At 49.2% G+C, this 20,630-nt stretch overlaps 6 protein-coding genes across 6 annotated transcripts; 4 read left to right on the top strand and 2 right to left on the bottom strand.

Moving 5' to 3' along the window:
- Window positions 1-284: 284 nt before the first annotated feature.
- CDV56_107648 (uncharacterized protein) lies at window positions 285-1,508 on the top strand (the record flags this gene model as incomplete). Its single annotated transcript, XM_026761267.1, has 1 exon — window positions 285-1,508. The coding sequence occupies one exon, from the start codon at window positions 285-287 to the stop codon at window positions 1,506-1,508; it is 1,224 nt and encodes a 407-aa protein (XP_026614224.1).
- An 831-nt stretch (window positions 1,509-2,339) lies between these two features.
- CDV56_107536 (dihydroxy-acid dehydratase) lies at window positions 2,340-4,229 on the top strand (the record flags this gene model as incomplete). Its single annotated transcript, XM_026761155.1, has 1 exon — window positions 2,340-4,229. One exon carries the CDS (start codon window positions 2,340-2,342, stop codon window positions 4,227-4,229), a length of 1,890 nt encoding a protein of 629 aa, XP_026614223.1.
- A 2,480-nt stretch (window positions 4,230-6,709) lies between these two features.
- On the top strand, window positions 6,710-8,459 carry CDV56_107351 (uncharacterized protein; the record flags this gene model as incomplete). Its single annotated transcript, XM_026760970.1, has 2 exons — window positions 6,710-7,082; window positions 7,510-8,459. 2 exons carry the CDS (start codon window positions 6,710-6,712, stop codon window positions 8,457-8,459), a joined length of 1,323 nt encoding a protein of 440 aa, XP_026614222.1.
- Window positions 8,460-8,562: 103 nt separating this feature from the next.
- Window positions 8,563-9,876, bottom strand: CDV56_107274 (putative pectate lyase; the record flags this gene model as incomplete). The annotated part of the gene is made up of 3 exons (XM_026760893.1): window positions 8,563-9,314; window positions 9,361-9,542; window positions 9,587-9,876. The coding sequence occupies 3 exons, from the start codon at window positions 9,874-9,876 to the stop codon at window positions 8,563-8,565; spliced, it is 1,224 nt and encodes a 407-aa protein (XP_026614221.1).
- A 3,413-nt stretch (window positions 9,877-13,289) lies between these two features.
- On the bottom strand, window positions 13,290-15,275 carry CDV56_107028 (uncharacterized protein; the record flags this gene model as incomplete). The annotated part of the gene is made up of 5 exons (XM_026760647.1): window positions 13,290-13,596; window positions 13,654-13,817; window positions 13,904-13,950; window positions 14,004-14,076; window positions 14,127-15,275. 5 exons carry the CDS (start codon window positions 15,273-15,275, stop codon window positions 13,290-13,292), a joined length of 1,740 nt encoding a protein of 579 aa, XP_026614220.1.
- Window positions 15,276-18,344: 3,069 nt separating this feature from the next.
- On the top strand, window positions 18,345-19,278 carry CDV56_106812 (uncharacterized protein; the record flags this gene model as incomplete). Its single annotated transcript, XM_026760431.1, has 4 exons — window positions 18,345-18,432; window positions 18,480-18,783; window positions 18,892-18,995; window positions 19,064-19,278. The coding sequence occupies 4 exons, from the start codon at window positions 18,345-18,347 to the stop codon at window positions 19,276-19,278; spliced, it is 711 nt and encodes a 236-aa protein (XP_026614219.1).
- Window positions 19,279-20,630: the final 1,352 nt, after the last annotated feature.

Here is a 20,630-nt window from a genome sequence, read left to right as displayed (position 1 = left end):
GTCCTGTTGGTCCTCTCAACCCGTACACTGGATTTGACTCCAACCTCTAGTGTTGACGTGCTGGATGTGACTCCAACGTCTAGTGGTGACGTGAATCAATCCCTGCTCCTTTGGGGTCTTCGGAGATTGCAGGACAGCGAACTGAGCGATAAGTCGGGCTGAGACTGTTGGATGGGCCGTCGACTCGCATGCGCGTGCTTGATACCGCCCTCTATTTAAGTATTCCCAATACCTGTCGTCAACTGTGACTTCCCCCAACTCGGTCTCGCCTAGACATCGCCAGTATGGTCACTGAACGCTTCCCCGCTGACCTCTTCTGCCGTTCTATTGTGCGTTTCCTTGATGCCATCGACTACCACGATGACAACTTGACTCGTGACGAACGCGTCCAAGGTCTCCGCCATGTCCACTCGAAGACAGCTGAGTATTTCGCTCAGCCGCTTCCCAAGGCCATCTTAAGATCAGTGAGCCCGGTGCGGATAGCCGCCGTCACCCGGACGATCTCACATTTCGTTGTCTATTGCTGGTCCAAAGTGCCTCGGGACGTGCAAGTTGACATCAGCATCTACCTGTCCATTATCAACGTGCTCGATGACGAGATCAACTCGGACCCCAGCACGCAGATGGCGTCGTTCTGGACAGACCTCATCCAGGGCAAGAGACAGACGCATCCATTCTGGGTGCTGATGAACGCGCATCTGCCGCAACTGTTGACCAACTACGGCAGCTTCTGTGCCTTCAACATCATGCGCTGCACCTTTGATTACTTCGAGGGCTGTTGGATCGAACAGCACAACTTCCAAGGCTACCCGGGGTCCGACTGCTTCCCTATGTTCCTGCGAAGGCTGAATTGCCTCGGGGGCGCCGTGGCGGGGACCATCTTTCCGGCCTGTGATTTCGATGACCGGAAGCACCTGAAAGAGATCGCGTGCGTGATGTCACAAATGGACGGACCGGTCGCCCTCATCAATGACCTGTTCTCCTTTTACAAAGAATTCGACCAGGACGAGGCCAATCTCGTGTCCTCCTGGTGCGTAGTGGACGGGATCACGATGGACGAGGCCTTGGAACGTCTGACGGATCAGACCACCAACGCCTGTGTGCGAATTCTACAGCTTTTCAAAGACAGGCATCCCAAGATCCTGGCCACGCTTCGAGGCTTCATCCACGGCTACGTGACTTGGCATTTCTGTGACCTGCGGTACCGACTGCGGGAGCTATATGAACGTGGAGACACGAGCGAGGCGAGTGCACGATTTCGGCGCTATTTTGATACGGCGCTAAGTGTGGGATGGGTGGAGATTGAAGAATGGACCTGCCCTGTCGAAGGGTTTGAGGTGGAGGGGCCCGGCCCGCGAAACGGAACGGAGGTCCAGGCGTATCAGTATAACGCGTTTCGACTAGACGGCGCTGTGATCAACGGGTCGGAGACGTACGCGACCGGTCTGGATTGTGAGGCGATGGGAACAGCACCGAAGAGCATCGCTGGTACGGAAGTTGCTTACTAGGTAGAATTGATCCTGCATATTAGTACTCCGTATAGAGTTCAGATTTTTGACAGACTTACTGGCCGTTTTTACCTACCTGACTCATCTCACCAGGCGATGCTAAGGTTATCCCATCCCTGCTTTCTTGTCAAATGAGAGTAGATTAACATTGATCTTGTCGAATATTATGTGTCATTGCCTTCCGGCGATGATTCTTTTGTTGTCATAGCAAGGAGATGTCATTGCAAAGTAGCGTTGCAGAGTGAGAAAATAGCATCAACACTGCAACAGGTTGCAGTCACCTGACTTGCAATAGCTACCTACCAATGATAGCGGCAATGACCATCATTCATCTAGTTCACCGGTGTTTCTCCTTGAAGCAAATGAGTCTGGGGCATCAGGATAGTCAAGGCCATTCGGGTTTCTTTCCGTTGACTCCGCGGAATGGTCCGAAATTCAATCTGAAGCCTGACAGGCCAAGTAAAGCCAAGAGCATCTCAGTGGGTCGCCGGAGTTGACGCCTCACTCCGAAGTCCTCCCTTTTGGCCATAACCGGATTGGCTATTGATGGTGAGACAACAGCATCAGCACTTCTGTCTAGAAAATCATTGGTTGCTAATTTGTTCGAGGCCTGAGGCCACTAGCTGGCCATCAGATTAACAGCTCCTATTGCGACCGAGTCATCCCCTGGCCGCGACACATTCTTCAAATTCTTTCCATCTTCGAGGTCACCATCAAGAAGTGAGCTTGGAAATAGAATTATAGAAATAGTCTGTCGGGCGTACAAAAGCGCTTCCTGAATTGATATTTTCCTTCCTTGCCGTCACATCCTCAAAAACAAAGAAACTCATCATGATTCTACACGCCCTTCGGTCCAGGGCTCCGATGCTGAGTTGTCAAAGGCATCTAACAAACCAAGTCCATAGGCAAGTACAGCCTCAATCCAAGCATCATGCCTTCGCGCCCTTTTCCTGTTTAATTCTGCCTCTAAGCCGACCCCCGACTAACAATCCCAGTCGCCTCCTCTCCACCACCTCTCGTCGATACGCCGATGCCAAATTGAACAGAGTTTCGTCGAAAATCACACAACCCAAATCACAGGGTGCCTCGCAAGCGATGTTGTATGCCACTGGTCTAGAGGAAGCAGATATGAACAAGGCCCAGGTGGGGATCTCCTCGGTGTGGTTTGAGGGAAACCCTTGCAACATGCACCTGATGGATCTGTCCTCACTGGTACGCGACTCGGTCGCCAGGGCAGGTCTGGTTCCCATGCGGTTCAACTCGATTGGGGTTTCGGACGGGATCAGCATGGGCACCAGCGGTATGCGATACAGCCTGCAGAGTCGCGAGATCATCGCCGATGGCATTGAGACGGTCATGAACGGCCAGTGGTATGATGCGAATATCTCACTTCCAGGCTGCGATAAGAACATGCCTGGTGTGGTTATGGCCATGGGCCGGGTCAACCGTCCTAGCATTGTGATTTATGGTGGCAGTATTAAGCCTGGTTGCAGCGCTGGTGGTCAGACTTTGGATCTGGTCAGTGCCTTTCAGTCGTATGGCCAATACATTAGTGGTCAGATTGATGAAGCACAGCGATTTGACATCATCCGCCATGCATGCCCAGGAAGTGGTGCCTGTGGTGGCATGTATACCGCCAATACCATGGCCACAGCTATTGAAGTTCTCGGGCTTACGGTTCCGGGAAGTAGTAGCTGTCCCGCAGAAGATCCCCGAAAGAAAGCTGAATGTGAAGAGATTGGAGAAACGGTCAAGAACCTTTTGAAGGAAGACATTCGGCCTTCAGATATTTTGACTCGCCAAGCTTTTGAGAACGCGATGATTGTGGTCAATATCTTGGGAGGTAGTACTAATGCAGTTATGCATCTGATTGCCATCGCCCAGTCCGTGGGCATCAAGCTCACCATTGATGATTTCCAAGCTGTGTCAGACAAGACACCCTTCCTGGCAGACCTGAAACCATCTGGCAAGTATGTCATGCATGACATGTACAAGATCGGCGGCACACCGGCCCTACTCCGCTTCCTGCTCAAGGAGGGTTTGATTGATGGGTCTGGCATTACTGTGACAGGAAAAATGATGAAGGAGAATGTTGCATCCTGGCCTGACTTTCCTGAAGATCAACAGATCATCCGACCGCTGAGCAACCCCATCAAGCCGACGGGTCATCTTCAAATTCTGCGTGGGTCCTTGGCACCTGGAGGCTCCGTTGGAAAAATCACTGGTAAAGAAGGTCTGCGATTTGAAGGTACTGCCAAATGCTATGACTATGAAGATGCGTTTGTGGAGGCTCTCGAAAAGGGGGAAATCAAAAAGGGAGAAAAAACCGTTGTCATTATCCGATATGAGGGTCCAAAGGGGGGTCCCGGTATGCCAGAGATGCTTAAGCCCAGTGCCGCCATCATGGGTGCCGGTCTGGGTCAGGATGTCGCCCTGCTTACCGACGGACGATTTTCTGGTGGCAGCCATGGATTCCTAATTGGTCACATTGTGCCTGAGGCAATGGAGGGTGGTCCAATCGGCCTGGTCAAAGACGGGGACAGGGTGGTTATCGATGCAGAGAAGAGAGTGGTTGATTTGGATATTTCAGCCGAAGAGATGGAGAGGAGGAAGAAGGAATGGAAGGCACCTGAACCCCGGGCGAAGAAAGGTACTCTGAAGAAGTATGCTACTCTTGTCAGTGACGCCAGCCACGGCTGTGTCACTGATGGGCCGCTGTGATGTCTATATCGACGCTGAGCGTGAAGAAGAATTGCTATTGTACGTTATAGGTTGGCAGCTCGACCCGAGGAGACCCAGCCTGCCACCGAAGATGGAACCGCATATCATCGAGTATTATTTCGCAATGTCCAATGACATTAGGACAGTAATGACGGCTACTGCATGGTGAAAATTCTGCTTCACCCCAGAAGCAAATGGGCAACGCGCGCAAGGCCGTTGTCCATCATTGCCTATCTTCGCGGACACGAGGGGCCCCTGTAGTCAGCAGGATTCCTGTTGCTTTCTCATATCGTTGCGCAACGGCCACATGTGGCAGTGACTGGCCACGCTCATTATGCGGGCGTAGCAGTTCAGTCTTGAAATCCCTGGGGCACCGCAAGCTTTTTGACTGATTCAATATCCCCCTGCTAAATTGAGTGATGCTGGTTTGTGCATCAGATACAGCTAGATACTCTAAGTGGTCAACAACGAGCACAGACTGTCATTTTGCTTATTAGACATATAATATAGAGTACTAACCAACCCTTCCATGAGGAAGAACTTCCTCACCCTGACCATTTCCCACCTCGTGTGGACTACGACTAGTGCCGCGCAGGTACAGGCATTCCTAAGCTATACTACCACGGCACTAATGCCACCTTGCAAGTCTAGGAGCATTTTCGCGTCGTTGTCAGTGCTTTGTCCATCCGGAAGATTGCCCTTGGGGAAGTCTACAAGCTGGCATCTGGGACGGAATAATGACGGCATTAGATGGATCATGGAGTTGTTAGGACTGGAAGAAGGACAAGCAACCCGGATCAGCATGTTCTGGCATGCTTTGGTTTAGTCACCCCTGGAGGCATGGATTTTTGGAATGCTTTGGAGAATACTCCAGCTCTGTCCATAGCTTCTTTGTGCTGATCTTCAGTCAGGTACTCGGGCTATGAATGGTACTCTAAAAATCTCACCAATCACCCAATGTTTTCCGGTGGCAGTGTACCTAACCCCCCAATGAAGAATCATCATGGCTTCGGTGGTAGTACAGTTGTACTTGGTAGGGGCTCAAGTTGACTTTGTCTGACTCTGCGTTCTGCGCGACTCTACAGGACCTGGCGATCTTGCATATAAGTATATATAGTCGAAGTAATGCTGCCATCATCCTCAATTTTCCTCATATCGTTATTTGAATCAATCTACCATTCCTTAATATCAGTTTGGATTGTCCAACGTTTCCCACAATGGCCTTATCAGCCGAGGCGTTAATTGCTCTAGTGGCTCTATTCATTGCTTGTGTTCCTGGTATTCGATTCGCGGTCCAGAACAGAGAACTGCTCCGTCAATGGTGGAGAGGCCCGGCCTTAGCATTGTCTGGTACGATCTTAGTCTCCTGCTCTCATGTGTTGCGGGGATATTCTAATTCTAATTCTTTATTGACCCTGTAGCCCATAACCCACCCAATGAGGAAAATCATGAGAATAACCAACTCAACTACACTCCGGACTCTCATGCAATCGGCCAACCTTACCTTCCACTGCCCTCAACCGGTAGTTCATCCCTACCCCAACTCGGCCAATCTTCAATATTTGAGCCCTTTTATAATGCACTACAAAGACTCGAGAACGGCATTAGAGGACAACAACGGGAAAGCGGCCTTTTTATCTTCACCAGGGTGAGCTTTCCGTATTTAGCAGAGTTATTATGGATTCTGGTTAATGTGGCTCCCAGACCTTTGACACTGGACAAACTGTTGAGAATGAGCCCTTGACAGGTGTTAGTACCGATGGCGCTTCTGTTTCACATGAGGAATTACACCAGCTGTTGTAAAGAATTTCGAGTCTCCGGATGAGGTTCTACTACTTTGTCTATACTTGCATGTTTGGGAGTCCTGATAGAGTTGCTGTTCACAACACATTTCTTGGTATATAGTGATCAATAAGTATGGCAATTTATGTGTATCTATATATATCTGTCTGTATCTTTTGGTCTCTAACACTTCCCCTCTTTAATCAGAGGAGCTACATACCTTTATGCACTAAAGGGTTAAAGAAAGGAATTTATACACCAGGCTCCTTGGAGTGTTCTCATACACAAAAGTTAGCCAATGCTCAAGTGACAGGATCAATCGCCTTAACAAGAATAGGCACTATCTATCAGCTCTGCTCCAGGTACACTGTACAGAGAGATTCTGAACGTTGATAATAGGGTCACATTCCGAGGCAAAGGATTCTAAGATTGTGTTTAGGCAACAGCCTGACCTGTGCATCACATCGGGCCTATATCATAAACCCTTGGTTTATTAAAACTACACACTCACTCTGGGACTTCCCATCTATTACGAGTCACCTTCACTCAGAGCAGTGACGGAAACCGCGACGAGGATCAACATCATTACTATTCTATCGTTTCTTATCTCCAGCAGTCTCTCCGTAGCTACGACCAGATGAACCGTCCCTGTCCCCGATGGAACTCTCGTCGTCGAAACCCGCAAGCAGCTCAACGACATGGCTGACCAATATCCTATGGGGACCCTGGACGATAGAAACGGGGGCTACTACCTGCTAGACCATGATGGCGCCGTGTTGGCCGTTATATCGGATTCCCTATCCGAGGAATTAGATGCCTCCATGGAAGAAGCGAGAAAATATCATGCCAATAACCCGGACAATGAGGCCGATGTTGTTCCTAGGGGCGATAATGCGGCTGCCTCTTGTTCTCACCCACGCTGTCAGACCACGCTTCGTGTCGCAGATATAGTGATTGCCATGTTTGTTCGTCGAGCTATCATTGGTGTTTCTAATCCTGTATTTGTGATGCTGCCCGAGGGAGGATGCCTTTCAAACAAAGGCAAAATGGACCAAATTCTTCTTGCAAGTAGTATGTCGTTGAGAATAAGATCAGCTACTACAAAGACCATTCCAAGACATATTGCTTTGCAGATGCTATGCTAGTCATCTCATACTCGGTGATCAACACACCGAAATGCAGGACACAAGCATAATTTGTCCACCGGTTATAATCCCTCGATGCTATACCCCGCAGCATTCAGGCTTAATCGCACCTTGGCATGAAGCAATAAAGACCTGAGATCCCTGAGGATGAGTAGCAGCAGCACTGACCACGATGCGTGTATTGCTCCTTCTTTTTCATGCTCTGCCCCTCGTGGCGGCCTTTGCATGCCACACGGACGAAGACTGCAGTTTAACAGGCGTCTGTTCAACAACCAAACAATGCATCTGTGATCCTGGTTGGCGTGCTGCTGACTGCAGCGAGCTGGACCTGCAGCCTGTTGACCGAAATACAGGCTACAACCGTACCAATATCAGCCTGCCGGACTTCTACCGCGAAGGCGCAGGGAATTCCTCCTGGGGCGGACAAATCATCCACGACCCGTTCGACCGCAAACTCTTCCATCTCATCATCTCCCAAATAGACAGAGGCTGTGGACTATCAGGCTGGCGACCGTTCAGCACTGTGGTCCGCGCGGAGTCGCGTACAGGCCCGAGAGGACCCTACACATTCGCACAGGAGCTCTTCGGGACATTCCACCACAACCCAACCGTGACCTGGAGTCTAGCCGACAAGCTGTACCTAATGCACTTCATCGGACTCGACTGGAAACCACCGACGACCTGCCGCTCCATCAAGCGCAACAATACCATTTCCGTCTCGACATCACCGGACCTCCGCGTCTGGAGCGAGCCCATCGAGCTCCTGGTGAATGTCACCAATCCCGCCGCTTGGCCCCTCTGGTCACCACACCACCACACAAGCCAGATGCTCCTCGCCACGGAAAAGAACAACATCTACACCGCATCCAGCTACAAGGGGCCGTATTCTCTTCGTGTGGAGCCGGGATTTACCGAGATTGACCCCTCCCTACGCAGCGAGGACCCCTTCCTCTGGCGCGACAAACGCGGACACTGGCATTTTCTTGTGCACCACATGGTCGATATCGCTTTGGGCAACAAGGGCCCGCGTGTGGGAGCGCATGTGTTTGCAAGGGACTGGCACGGTCCGTGGCATTACAACAACATCACGCTGGCGTATAATACCACTGTGGAGTTTACCGACGGGAGCAGGGTGGATTACTATCGGAGGGAACGACCGAAGCTGTTCTTCAGCGAGGATGGCGAGATGACCCCGTTGTACTTGGTGAATGGGGTGCAGGAATTCGGGAGTCAGGCCAGTTATACCTTGATTCAGCCGATTGGAAGCAAGGGGAGGGAGTATGAAGGGATCGTGCATCACTAGAGTCTTGATCAAATTTTGGTAAAGCAAAGCGGTGGATATACATTGATTATAGTTGATTTTCAACCCATCAGACATGCTCGACAACCTGTTGAATGAAGGAAGATTATTCCCAAGCAGTGGTCGCCCCAATTGCCTCCCCAGACTTTGGCAACAAGAAAGCACTGGCCGTAATCCGCCCATCTGCCTGTCTAGCACCCTGCACCAGACTCACATCCACACTCTTGAAGCTACTATTCGACCATGTTGCACTCCCATCCCACGAGTTTCCAGAGGAAATCTGCTGGTCACTCAGAGCGGTGGCTGACTCCCCATTAACCGCAGCAACGTTTCCCTTCAGCGTAGCCACGGCGGTATTGAACTTGAAGCCCACTTTGGCATTGTTCCACGCCGTGTTCCGGCTAAGAGTAAAATCGCCCGTCTGGGAATTATCCGTGAAGCCATTCTTGGAGTTACCAAAGGCAATGCAGTTGGTAATGACGTGGTTGGCGGGGCCTTTATCTGCAGCGTCGCCGCCGCCGAGTTTAAAGCCGTTGCCGTCGCCTTCGAAGGGCGAGAAGCCCCATCTATCTCTATCAGTTTGCATCCGAACAGCTTGAGAAGTGGTGGAGTACCGGTTGAATCCGTTGCCCCAGGAAATGGTATCCTCGATCGTCACCGCGGACTTGAACTCCCACAGATCTAAACCGTCGTCGACGTTGTTCCACAGTCTCGCTCCCCTGAGGAGGTTGCCCTCGCCGGAGCCTTCCTTGCAGGCAAAGCCGTCGGCACTCTCGCCGTTCTTCCGGGGGTCCCTGTTGCCATAGGAATCGAGGTAGAGGACTTTGTTGTTGGACGACGAGCCTTGCAGTTGGAAGCCTGTACTGGTCAGCGAGCTGGAACTATGCAGGCAGAGCGAAGGTACCAGTCTCATAGTTATCCCTCGTGATCAGCCCCTCGTAGTGATTGTTAGATGCATCGCGTGCATACACGCCGTACGGACCATTGATCAGTTCCAGATCGTAGAACTGCCAATAGTTTGCGTTCTGGATGTGAAGAATGCCGCGGTCGTCGTTAGGGAGGGAAGCGTCAAGGGCAGCGGGCGTTCTATTCTTATCAACAAGCGATCAGAGAGAGGGATGATGACCTACCCAGGCAGTCCTTCTCCATCAATAATGACCTTCTCACCCTCGTAGGCGCGCAGGATGTATGGCTGACCTGCCGTTCCGCTCTTCGTGATCTGGATGTTGCTGGTAGGCGAGTACGTTCCCGCACGGAGGTAAATGGTATCGCCTGGCTTTGCAAGGTCTACAGCGGATTGGATTGAGTTCAAGGGAGAGGAAATGCTTCCTGAGCCACCGCTGGATCCTTTGGGAGAGACATAGATGGACGCAGCGAGCGCTGTGGGCAGAAGCCCGAGGACAACCTGGACGTACTTCATTTTGCGGTGCAACTGATGTCTTCTCGGTACGAAATACATCTGGCCTCTTCCTGGCCTTTATACATCCTAATTTCTACCCTATTGCTGGAAAAACTGGCCTCTGCCCGAGGCTCGAGAGCAGCCAAGACTGCAGGAAGGTAGAGTAGAATCTTCCGCTGCAGGGACTTTCCTTCGCGTTTCAGCTTGTCGCGAGTGTGATTTGTGCAGAATTCTGGGGATATTGTGCCTTGCCCGTAGAGGGGTATAATCTTCCTGTTTCATGAGGTTGAATTGTCGATGAATGCCGGCGTGTCTTCTAAATGATCTTGCTCCGCCTCATTAACACTGCAGTTGCATATGTGGAACCCCTCGTCGAATACAGTTCCAGGACCAGCCAGCTATACTGTTAGAGATATCCATTTGCTCCGGCCAGTCCTATATTGAAGAAATGAGCGTTGACCGCCAATAACGGAGAAATCCGATGTCATTCTTGATTTTGTATTCATCCTGCGCGGATTTGTCCTCTACAGACGAAGATTAGGATGAGAAATAGCGAGGGTCTCTTCCTATTCAAAGTCATGACTCATGACCAACTGCAACAACTCAAGGCTGGCCTACTACCACCGTGCTAAGCCCATCGCATGCATGGCCACCTACAAGGGCTCCAGTTGGCCGACCTCTACCATGGCATTCAATCGGACTGCTGCTACTTCGTTGGAAGGAATTGGGTCTGGAACTAACCAGACAAGTAGTGAATCACCAAATATTGCGAGTGTTGACGACACTACTCCGTAGTCTTCGGTGACGGTGAATTACTAGAAGCGGTATAGCGTTCCTATTCGGGGAAAGCGCGTAGTTGAGGCTTGGCATCGCGGTGCGTGGTCTATAAAGCTTCCTCCTTGCCCACTTGAGATTATGGCCAACTTTCGTCGCTGTTTGCATTTTTGCCATTGGACTGAACCTCCCGTGTTCTGCACTTCGCCACCTCCTTTTGCGCCCGAGAGTTGTCGCTCGTCGCGTCCGTGGCCTGACTGTCCTTGGTTGTCGTGAGAATGAATTTCTGCTTCCCTGGGACCTTAACTGACCCTTGATCCCTTTTTTTGATAGACAATGCGGCACGGACAACCAAAGATTGCATAGAACTGGCGCTATCAGACTACTCTGAGCGATCCAACATGATTTCTCCCTCCTATAATTACTGCCTTTTCTCCACCAGGCAGTTCCAACAGCAAATCATCTTCAAATTGGACTGCAGAGACTCCGAAGAATGCAAGAGATGTTCAGAAGTAAGCTGCCTTGATCTAGGAGCTCTTGGGGCAGCGTACAAAGTCTCCACCTGGCCCTGTTTCTCAGGCAGTTAATCAGGTTATAAAGGCTTGCCATACTGAACAACTTCGCCCTTATTCGATTCATTTTACAGCACCAGGCTCGATGGCCAGAGTGGCCCAACCATATTAATCCAGCAGGGGGTCGTACTCGTGGACGGAAAGCGTATCAACAATCACACCTATGCTTCTGGCAGCCTCATATGGCATGAAAAGGGTTCAAACGCTTCTTCCGCAATCTTACATCTATCTATCCCCACAAGTGATGATAATAAACGTCTTCCACCAGAGTCCTATACTGGACCCCAGTTCTTCGGTTTCTTCTGGTGGAGTGATCGGGCCAAGCCTCTGGATACAATCATACGCGGGAAAATCGGCATGATCCTGGAGGATAATCGAGGTTGGCCAATCAAGGCCTCGCAAGTATCTTCTTTGTTCGGAACTTTCGACACCTACATCATAGGTAAACTCGGAGATTACAAATATAGTGGACCTTTGAGAATCACTCCTTCTGGGAGCGCGGCAAAGATTATATTTAACAACCAGGAAATTTCAAATTTTACCTACTCCGACGACGTCCTTACCTGGTCTTCAAGCCAAGGCAACGCGAACTCTGCCTCGTTGTATTTCCATCTGAATACCGGCTCGACCTGAGCTAATCCTACATCGGGGTTGCAATTCTGTGGGCGATATTGGTCTATGGGCGGCAAACCATCTGGGCAACCAAAGAGATTCGGCCGGGTTGGAAAGTCGGAAAACCCGTTATCTGCCTCGCAGGACGCGCAGATGATGGCAATGTGCAACTGGCACTAACTTTGGTACTGGTGTCGCTATTCGCCTTGGGAAGGCAGTCATCGACTATAACGGAATCCTCACTTCTTGGATTGATTCTCATGACGCAGCGAAGCAGAAAGAGCTGGAAAAAGCCGACGGAGATGTTTCATCTCGTCATGCAGAAGTTATATCACTAGCAAAGAACGCTTCCCAGCATGTGCAAGTAAAAGGCCCCCACCACAACAGGTCGTCCCATTGGAGCAGCAGTTGTTTGGCGTGGCAAACGTTTCGAACATTCACGTTCACCTTGATGTTGTAGCACCACAATAAGCCGAAGCCGCCGAAGCAGCCATAGCAGCTGAGATAGTGGAAGTGGCCCAGTTCCAACCCCCCTGGACCGCTCGTTACGCAGCTATAACCTGTCAAATATCAGATATATCATTCTGTCATATCGTCATTCCTTTTGATGCTTACCTGTGTATTTCGATGTTAGAAGCTGCTACGCAGCGGATTGTCCGATTGGAACGGTCGCCTAGATACAATTGCCCTTCCAAAATGGCTATATGAAGGACCTCGGTGTTGCTTCTGGCTTAGGAAAAAGGGGTCATTCTTGGTATTTAATTTTATCTTTCCAGTGCGCAGTCGTTGAATCCGCTTTCTAGTGTCTTCTTGGCCTTAACTGCTTTCGTTTCAGTTCTTCGTGCCCTTGATAACTCATTTTCCAGTTCCTTAATCTTCTATTCCAATTGAAACTCGAGGGTCACGACCTCGAGTACTTTTCTCAAGGCCTTGTTGCAACTTTCCTCCGCCTCAATCTGATATTCTTGCAGAACTGTATTCCTTTCATCTACCTCGGAAACCCTCGCCTTGGATTGCTCCGCCTCCTCAGTAGCTTTTGTTGGATTAGTAGCCGCCATCCCTCACTTGTTCAGCATTGTTTTTGTCCTTTGCAATGTCTCAACACACTTTGCCTGCTAGCAGATATGCGTTTCTCCTTGTCAAGCTCATTCTGAAGGCGGCTTATTTCTTGTGAATGGTGGCTCTGAACCTCGAACCGAAGACTCGCCTCACGGAATTTTGTTTGGCTTTCATCAGATCATTAGTTAATTCTAATTTTGTCAAATAATCAGGGGCACAATGATCCGCAGATGTCATTTTGGCAATCATCTTCTAGTCTCTAATGTAATCTTGTCAGGACTTTCTCCAGTCACACTACACCCGCATTGTTTTGGAGATGGACTTGGCAAGCGTAGGCAGTTCCCAACTGGAGCCCAAAAGCAATCAATTTTTTGATCATATGAGACTAGGACACCTCGAAATGATCTTGAAGCTGCATTAAATGTCGAGTCTAAATTCATTGCTCACATAGCCTCTGAATTTGGCCATTGAGCTCCAGGATATCATCCCAACAGGTCGCACTTTGACATTATGTTCAACGGTGTAGACCTTGCCGAAATTAAGACGAGACATCTCATCGAGCTTCTCATCAGGTCTCGCTGGTTCGACCTCCAAGGGTTCCTTGATCATTCGTGGCTCATTAGCTTTGCAGGTCGGCATAGATCCCCGCAGATATACAATGGCATGTTTTGCTGGGTCAACGCCTGGCTTGGCTACTCCTTGGCCATCGTAGGTGGTGATGGCCCTGAACAGAATAATCAGCATTGGTTGGTAGGGTAGCTCTTTTACCGGCTTGACTTACACACACCAGGCACTTTCGCTCATTGCTCTAACAACCACCATGCGCCGAATACCGCTGAAGATCTCCTCTCCAAATCTGCCTCGGATGAATTGGCCTTGGGTGGATTTGCCTTGGCTGATGAAGTCCGAGATTACGGTTCCTTGGTGCCAGAGGATTGCGAAGACCTGTACGAGTTGTCAGAAAGTGCATATAGTACGGAAGGAGTTTGCAGAAAAGAGGATTATCTGAAGGCTCTGCATATAGTCCTTACCCTTCCCACGACAAAGAACTCGCCAGGAGATATCTGAACTTGGTAGCCTAGAGATCATTAGAAGGTTCAAGGTGGGCCATGGGCAGTATATGTTACATACGCCAATCGAGAGGGGGTCCATACACCCCGCGTGATTCTCCGCGGATGCTGTAAGCCTTTCGATTTCGCAGGGTCTGCATTATCACTTAGGCACGTTTCGTATCTGGACTGCGAATTCACTTACCCCAAGCGGAGGACTGCTCTGTTCGGACGTGCCGCGTGTTCCCGCATGATCTGAACCTACTCCAGACATAGGAGGATACATCGGGTGACCACTGGCACTTTGATGCGCCTCAGGATTGCGCGCGGGAGCCAAGTCTGGTGGACTGTATCCAGGCGCTGGATAAGGATTATGCTGGTGATGCCATTTGCTCTTCCTCTCGCTCCTCCTTCGGTGTGGCTCTACGACGGACAGAAGCTCCTTCCCATATGCTGCCGCCACCCATGCTGCATATGGTTGCCACTTTTTGTTTTTGTGGGAGTCAGCATAGTCACAGATCCCCCGAATGACTAGTGACGGGATTTGATCAATAACTCCCGCTGCCTCCATCTCAAAGCAGAGTATTTGACCTTGTTCTGCAAGCTGCTGCCTTTTGTTTCCATCTTTCATGACTTGGTTGCCGGAAGCAATCGTCCCATAGTGAATGAACGGATGTATGACTCGTCTGGACGGCCTGTCAACCAATTGCGAGCTATCACACGCGTTGCATGACTTTGATTCATCTGCATGACAGTAGTCGGACCGGAAGAGTAAATCCTCCTGATCGTGAGGACGAACGAAGAACTCCGCACTGGCTGAACTGGACGCCAGCGCTGCGGATAGAAACGTGTCGATACGGCCCTCCCCCCTTTGGTATCTGGAATGTAACTCCGCGATTGCGTTCAACAAAACCGCTGGAGGCTTGTTCAGAGTGCCTGTTCTTTGAAACCTGCCGCCCACCAGGGCCTTGCCATAATCGTACTGTATCACTCCGCCATGGTCAGCTGTGGGCTTGCTCACCACTACATCACCTAGTCGGATATCGTGCTCGAAGCTGGGAGCCCCTCCGCCAATACCTACGACCAGCGCGTACCGGATGGAGGGAAATGTTGTTTTCATCTGTGCGACAGACACAGCCGCCGAGTTCGTTCCATAGATCCCAAGAGGTAGACAAACGATCACGATATTGTGGCCTTGGATCTCTCCGAAGGTGTAGCTGTTTTCATCAGATGGAGCCTTGGGGAGAGGTGGGTGCTGAGTGTCCAGCATGAGAACCGCCGCTGTTTTTTCTAGGGAGAGGGCGCATATCCACGCCACGGTGTAGTCGTCGTGAGAGCCGGTTGTGGTGGACATGATGAATACCAGGTTGATTGCAAGTGTCGTTTGCTGCACATCAAAGGATATGATTACTTCAACTAAATGCCGTCAGAGATTTGATGTTTACGAGGTGAAGACAGGGTGCTACGTGTGCGGGGATATCCTTCACATAATCTTCTTAGAGCATGCGCCACAAAGGGCTGTTTGTCCTCGTATAAGGATTACAAGCCTAGCCTTGCGCGACTCAAAAACATGCTGCGTTGCCCTGCCTAGAATGAGTTCCTGTCCATTCTCTGACCTGTGCTACATTTTCGCCATGCTTGGAGATACAGACATACACTAAGACATCCAAAAAGAGCCATTTTATGTCGTGTTTGAGATGGGCCAAATGAATATACTCAGTAGTAAGTTTCACCAGCTAGGGAACGGAATAGTTAGCTATCACTATTATTACATCAGCGTGTAAAATTACGGTAACTTATGCACCTGAGCAAACATTAAAGGGCGTTAAAAAAACTGAAATATGTAATGCAGTCACAGAAGTGCTTTAGTTAAATCACATAACTAGACACATCCTAGTTCAGAATCCAATGTACATTAGGGCCCCAACCAGGGAATATAGAAAAAAGGCTAATCGGAGAGCGAGTACTAGGTAGGGTATAAAAGGTTGCTGGGACTAATGTTAATTGGTTTAACTGGCATCTAATATGATCAGCCGCACTCAATAGTTGGGAACTCTCTAGATTGTGCTACAGTGACAGTGCCTGGTCTTATGCAGGATAAGAACCATTCTTAGGTTGTACAACATATTATATGCTCTTCTATTTGCAGGTGGGAAATTCTTAAGAGGTAAGTGTCAGTCAGTCAGCTGTCACCTATTTTTTACCCTTTGAGTAGAGCCTTTGTTTACCCAATACAGTCAACTCATGAATGAGGCCTGCACTGCTGTTTGTCTGCACAGTGTTGCCTTAGCATGTAATCAGTAATATGATGAGCTATTCACCTCGATATAGGTGCTGACAGAAGCTTTTATTTACAATCATTGGGGCGGAAGGTTCACCCTGATGGTTTCACCATCACATACTATAAACGCCACTGATGAGATATTCTGCATTTCACTTCCCCTTGAATACTTTATTTCTCTACTTTCTAAACTTTCAAAGCCCTAATTTGTTAGTCCCACTCCCGTGCCTTACCTGTATAAATAGCATGACTTCTACTCCAGATCATTTAGCTTCAGCAACTCAACCTAGCTCTTTTTTCTAACATCAGGGGACTGTTACGACACCAACACAGCCGCACTAGCGCTAGGCGGATGTGATAGGCAGAATCGCGGAGCAGCGACAACCAACCAATTCCTGGTACCCAAGTTCTTATGCGGTATAATTAGGATTGCTCCGAGGAAACCCATTTGACTCACATCACGTGACCAAACGGTATATGAATGGTATGCCAAGACCACGAATCAAGAGTATACGATCTACCACCTTTATACTCAGGATATACCATTCTACCTACCAGTTGGAGGAACTATGGATATATAAGGACACTCATTATCGTTGTATCTAGCACACTTAGTTTTAGTTCTCCGCGTTCAATATCAATATCTCACTTGAGTACAAGTTCACTAGTCCGATTCGTCAGTTACTCTCTTACTATTGAGTATACGTACTCAATAGGCCTTGCTTCTATCTCTACTGTTATTGTTCTTGTGTTACATTTGGATTGTCCTTGATCCTGTTCGGGTCATTGTATCATTGCATCGTTAGGCTACCTGGCCGGTACTCGGTAGGCCTCAGGCAAGTATTGGATATAGTCCAGGGACTATATCGACCCCGTTCCCAAAGTAGTGACTAGCAGAGAACAGCAGAGACGGATCCCAGGGTGTGACAGGGACCTGCCTCAAGAACAGCACAGTGCAATGAAGGCCATCTACGCGCTACTTTCTCTAGTTACTGCGTTTCCGACGGCTCTGGCCGCTGGAACATGCAGAGAGGGTGTGAATTATTGCGCTTCTACATTGGAAGGGCGCGGTATGTTCCGAACTCCCTAGCTACTCCAAACGTCATGCTAATAGTCCTTGGAAGGATGGAGGTATTATGAACTGCGACCATACGTGCCAGACGGCGCAGACCCTCGGCGTTCGCTTTTCAGTTGTGGTCCAGACAATTCTCTGGAATTTATCACTCAGTGTCGTCAATGCGTTGATGGGGGACAAGGAAACGATGATTATTGCCGTAGGTGATTGACTAATATCCTTGGTTTGAACTTGACTGATACAAGTTTGATAAAGGTTATTAATCACCCGCCAAACCCCAGGTGGCTACTCCATGTGTGCGAAGCAATGGGGATTTATAGACCTTGATACAAGTTTTTCCCTAGATTTAGGTTTTCCTTGTATTGTTATGTGAATGCAAAGGTCATAATAATATAGCTGCTTTTTGCTGGTCTAATTCCCTGCTTCTTCGTGGTCTTTGCCTTAGAAACATTGTTTACGTTTGACCCCACGCCAATTCTCATGATCCTGCTCCCTGTGTGGCCCAGACTGGTACTCCAGTTCGGAAAGCTTTACACCTTCATGAAGGTACCCTCTCACTGCTTCCCATATGTTGTCTTGAATTTCAGCTGTTGTGGAGACTACGCGAGAAGGTCGGCACATGATACATGAAAATTAATGATGAGAGACCCTTACCCATCACCAATAGCCTGCCTTGTTTGTCCTGTCTCAATCTGCTCACTAGATGCCTCGAGTGTGAATGTGTGATAACGTTTTGATAGTCTGGCATGCCTTGGTAGAGACATGCTTATTTATGCTGACTGAAGGGTAATTTATTCTGCTCCAGGCCACTCCCTACATAATTAGGGGAATATCTGATAACGCACCGAACCATAGTGATTTGTTTGTCTCTGGTTCAGGTTCAATGCTAAGAGTAGGAGCGCGGCCGCTTCGTATTCAGGCAGATGTTTGATAACACAATAGGCAGAATAGCAATACGTAATCCAGTTCAGCGGAGCACGCAGGTATTTATAAAGGCATTTCCCCTCCTCTATTCATCATCTACTCATCCTATACGTCTTCGAATATAATACTTGTTTATCATCAAGATGACTTCCAACTTGCCTGCGAGGTGCTGCACTGTGGGGGTCAAGCACAGTGGAGAAGCAACCGGGGAGTATCGGGACATTGACGGTGGTATGTTTCCATCTCCTCACATAACTAATTTAGCTCACCTTCTCCAGCCGAGACGTATTTCGCATATCCCAAGGACGGATCGACCACGCATGGAGTTATCCTCCTCACGGACGTCATCGGTCACCGATTCATCAACTCGCAGCTCATTGCTGACCAATTTGCGGCGAATGGGTATCTGGTAGCGATGCCCGACCTGTTCCACGGCGACCCGGTCAAGCTCAATAGGCCTGCGACTTTTAATCTGATGAGCTGGCTGGAAGGACACCCGACTGAGAGGGTGGATCCCATTGTCGACTCGGTGATTCAGTATATGCGCACACACCTCGGCTGCGAGAAGATTGGGGCGGTCGGGTATTGCTTCGGGGTCTGCACGCGAAATAGCTCGGGGCTTGATGTGTCCCCGAATCATGATTCTGACAAAGTATACTATTAGGCAAAATACGTCGTCCGATTTCTGAGGCCCGAAGAGGGAAAGGTTGACGTCGGATACATCGCGCATCCTGGTTTCGTTGAATTGGAAGAACTCAGCGCGATTACAGGGCCCCTGAGCATTGCAGCCGCAGGTGAGTGATAGTTCTGTCTGTCATGTCGACATAAAGTGAGGACAGGCCGCGGCTAACTTAAACCACAGAGGCTGATGACATCTTTCCAACATCAAAACGTCATCAGTCAGAAGGCATTCTTCGTGATCGTGGCCAGCCATACCAGATCAATCTCTATGGTGGAGTCGAGCACGGGTTCGCCATTCGCGCAGCCTTGACGGATAAGGCGAAGAAGTTTGCAAAAGAGCAGGCATTCCTGCAAGCAGTCCAATGGTTTGATGAATTTATCAAGTGTGGGAACTGAGATGACTTCAGATTGGGATCATCAGCCGGACCAATGCGTCGATAGCAACGGCAGCTCCAACGCCCGCCTTGAGGATATGATGGGTCGTTGATTCATCATCTTCTTCGAAACTTTTGATGAGCTTGTTGGCGGCATACACGAGGCCATCCGCCGCAAAAGCCGTGGTTGTATGGAATTTAAGGTCATGGAGTGAGGTGCTCTCAGTCCTGGTGTTGGTCCAAGTCATTTTTTAAAACATACAATAAAAGACAGCCTTTGTCCTTGACGGGTTGATTGAATGACTAGAAGTCAGTGACAGTTGGAATCTATTGAGAGGATGAGAAGACTGTCCTTTATTCGCAGTAGCAAGACTTAAATACTCTTTGTTCATACTGAGAAATCTTTAGCTGACAAGATCAAACATCTACCATGTGGACAGAACTGTCACTTAACATTTGTGCTACGGCTGGATAGAGTATCACGTGTCTATATGTAATGATATTATGCTCATTGTTCCTCTGTTCTTCCTGGCCTTCACTCTCCTACTCCTCAGCGGCTTATCCGTGCCATACGCACCGTAATCACCATTTTCACCGTAATCACCAATTTTTGATATTTTGACTATTTGAAGCTATTCCATCCACCCAACATGCCTAAATATACTAAATTTAATGAATCTTACCTCCTTGAGGCCTGCGAAGCCGCTCAGGCCCAAAAAAACCGAATATCTCCAAGATTGCGCGTGAATATGGCGTTCCTTACGCCACCCTACGTGACCGCGTCAAGAAGGGCAGGCAGCCTCGAATAGCTAGGAAACCAGTCAATAAAGCTCTTGAGGGATACCAGGAGGAAGCCTTGATACAGTGGATTGTTCAAATGCGAGATTGGAACATGCCGGTGACGCCTAAGCTGCTAGAAGAGTATGCAAATCGGTCACTGCAGCGCGCTGGGATACCTAGACAGGTTGGTAAGACTTGGGCATATCGCTTTGAGAAACGACTCCCAGAACACCTCAATCTAGGCCCGGTGAAGCAAAAGACGAAGGAATCAAAGCGTATCCAGGCTGAAGATGCAGGGTTATTAGGGAACTGGTATGATCAGCTTGCAAACGTGGTTAAAAAGGATACACCAGCGCGGTTGGTATACAACTTTGACGAATGCGGCTTCCAGCCTGGCGAAGGCAGATCTAGGAAGGTAATCGGTTCAAAAAGTGCCCCTGATCTCGCTGAATCCGAAAGAGGAGAGAATATCACAGCTATCGAATGCGTAGCTGCAGATGGTTGGCAGATGGATCCATGGTTTATCTTCAAAGGCAGCGGCATATTCATGGAGTGCTGGTTCAATGATAGCGAGGCTTTACCATCAAATACAAC

Source organism: Aspergillus thermomutatus, assembly GCF_002237265.1.
Source record: "Aspergillus thermomutatus strain HMR AF 39 chromosome Unknown NODE_101, whole genome shotgun sequence".
Taxonomy (NCBI): Eukaryota; Fungi; Ascomycota; class Eurotiomycetes; order Eurotiales; family Aspergillaceae; genus Aspergillus; species Aspergillus thermomutatus.
The sequence above is the reverse complement of the archived record's forward strand: the minus strand, read 5'-3'. Positions and strand labels throughout refer to the sequence as shown.